This window comes from Pyrgilauda ruficollis, unplaced genomic scaffold, assembly GCF_017590135.1.
Source record: "Pyrgilauda ruficollis isolate IOZ18807 unplaced genomic scaffold, ASM1759013v1 scaffold3026, whole genome shotgun sequence".
Classification (NCBI taxonomy): Eukaryota; Metazoa; Chordata; class Aves; order Passeriformes; family Passeridae; genus Pyrgilauda; species Pyrgilauda ruficollis.
Window position 1 is genome coordinate 1 of NW_024524408.1, and position 2114 is coordinate 2114.

A 2114-nucleotide genomic window follows, 5' to 3' on the forward strand; every position below is an offset into this window, starting at 1 on the left:
AGAAGCTGAGACGCCCTAATGAGTGTCTGGACGTGTACCGAGGGGTGAGGGATGTCCAGTTCGATGCAAAACTTGGCAATAAAGTCCGCTTCGGCCAATTCGCTTCATCGTCGCGGGACAAAAACGTGGCCCAGGGTTATGGGACAGACACAATGTTTGAGGTGTACACGTGCCACGGCGTGGACATCCAGGCTTTTTCCTACAATCCTAGCAACCGTGAGGTGTTGATCCCACCCTTCGAGACCTTTGAGGTCACCAAAGTCACCGGGGAAGGGAAGAAGGTGATTGGGCTTCGCTCCACTGGGAACTCCAGCAACTACAACTGCGAGTGGCTGCGAGGTGACATCATGGGAACAGCCTGGGCGGATGGGGACACTCACTGAGGGTTGGGGACAAGGACACATGGTGCTAGGGACACCCATGGCCTAAAGGGGACGGGGACACCCACTGTGGGTGGGAGGCAGGGCACCCAGCGCTGGGGACAAGGACAGGGACAGCTTTGCTTGGCACAGGGGATGGGGACAGCCAGTGCCAGGTGAGGGGGACAGGGACATCCAGTGCTGGGGTTGGGGGGACAAGGTATGTGGTACATGGCTGGGTACAGGGGAAATATACCTTGTTATGGCCCCCTCTGACCCCACACCCTGAGGGCCACCCACCACCTCTGTCCATCCCCCATGGCCCTCCTGATGCCCCCCGACCCTCTCACCTCATTATCCCCCTGACCCCTCTCTTTGTCCCCACAGGTGGGAGTCTCCCCAGGAACTCCCCCCACTTTGGGGGGCTTCTCCTGGCTACCGTGGCCATGGCAGTGGCCATTGGAACCCTCTAAGCCACGAGGCCACCAAGGTCACTGTGGTCTTGGGTGCCAGTGTGGCCACCATGGTCACGAAGGCCACCAGGACCCCCAGAGAAACGAGGCCACCAAGGTCACTGTGGAAGGCCACCAGGACCCCCAGAGAAACGAGGCCACCAAGGTCACTGTGGAAGGCCATCAGGACCCCCAGAGAAACGAGGCCACCAAGGTCACTGTGGAAGGCCATCAGGACCCCCAGAGAAACGAGGCCACCAAGGCTACCGAGGCCATTATGGCCACTATGGTCACTTCGTCCACTGTGACCGCTGTGACCCCTGTGGCCATTGTTACCACTTGGCCATTATTGCCAGCGTGGCCACCGTGGTCACTGTAACGAGGCGTCCATCCTGGAAAAGCCCTTCCAAGAGCTGCCCAGTGAGGAAGCAGTGCCATGGCAGCAGGACCAGCACGAGGGGAGCTGGAGCAGCCAGGACAGCTCAGGACAGCACGGACAGCACAGACTGGGCAGCGCTGGAGCCACAGACTGGGCAGCGCTGGGGCCGCTTGGGCACTTCCTGATAGAGGGGGTGGCACTGGGAGTGGCAATGTCACGGCCACCTCCTAACGCTCCTTGGCTGCCTCGCCTGATGTAGCAATAAATTGCTGCTTGCTCACCTTGTTTATAAAAAATGTATCAAAAACATGATCCTTGCTTGTCTGGCATATCAAATGTTTTTCAGAAATTTGATCCTTGCTTGCCTGGCGTATCAAAAGTTTACCAAAATCTGCTGCTGGCTCACCCAGTGTAACCGCTGCAGCTCCTTTAACGCCTTTCCTGCAGGGCGCCTCATTTCCTAAAACAAAGCATTTCCTGGAGTTTTTGTTAGAGGCAACTCAAAGCTTTAATTTTCAAACCTCGATCTACTACAAAGAGGTGCTGGAGAAATGTTCCTCCCTTTTTCTTTGTTCACTGCAGCCCCTCACAAAGGACCTGGAGGGGCTGGAGCATGTCCAGGGAAGGGATGGAGCTGGGGAAGGGTCTGGAGCACCAGGAAGGGCTGAGGGAGCTGGTGGGAGCTGCTCAGTGCAATCAAAAAAGGATGAATAATCAGTTTGGGGCCAGTTCCAATGTTCCTGATTTGACGTAACACAACTTTAGCATTGGGAGGAAAAAAAAAAAGAAGAAAAAGAAACAGGAAGAAAAAGGATGAAAAATAAAATGGAGAAATGGGGACTGAGGCAGCACCACCCATTTATTTCCCAAGGGTCAATGCCTCATTTTTGGCCATCGGGGCTGCACTGAGAGAGATCTTGTGCT

At 55.6% G+C, this 2114-nt stretch overlaps 1 protein-coding gene across 1 annotated transcript; it reads left to right on the plus strand.

The window, feature by feature from the left end:
- Positions 1 to 8: 8 nt before the first annotated feature.
- LOC121356948 (NAD(P)(+)--arginine ADP-ribosyltransferase 2-like) lies at positions 9 to 2055 on the plus strand (the record flags this gene model as incomplete). Its single annotated transcript, XM_041473846.1, has 2 exons — positions 9 to 339; positions 747 to 2055. Coding segments are annotated over 2 exons (417 nt in total), but the record flags the coding sequence as incomplete, so codon positions are not given.
- Positions 2056 to 2114: the final 59 nt, after the last annotated feature.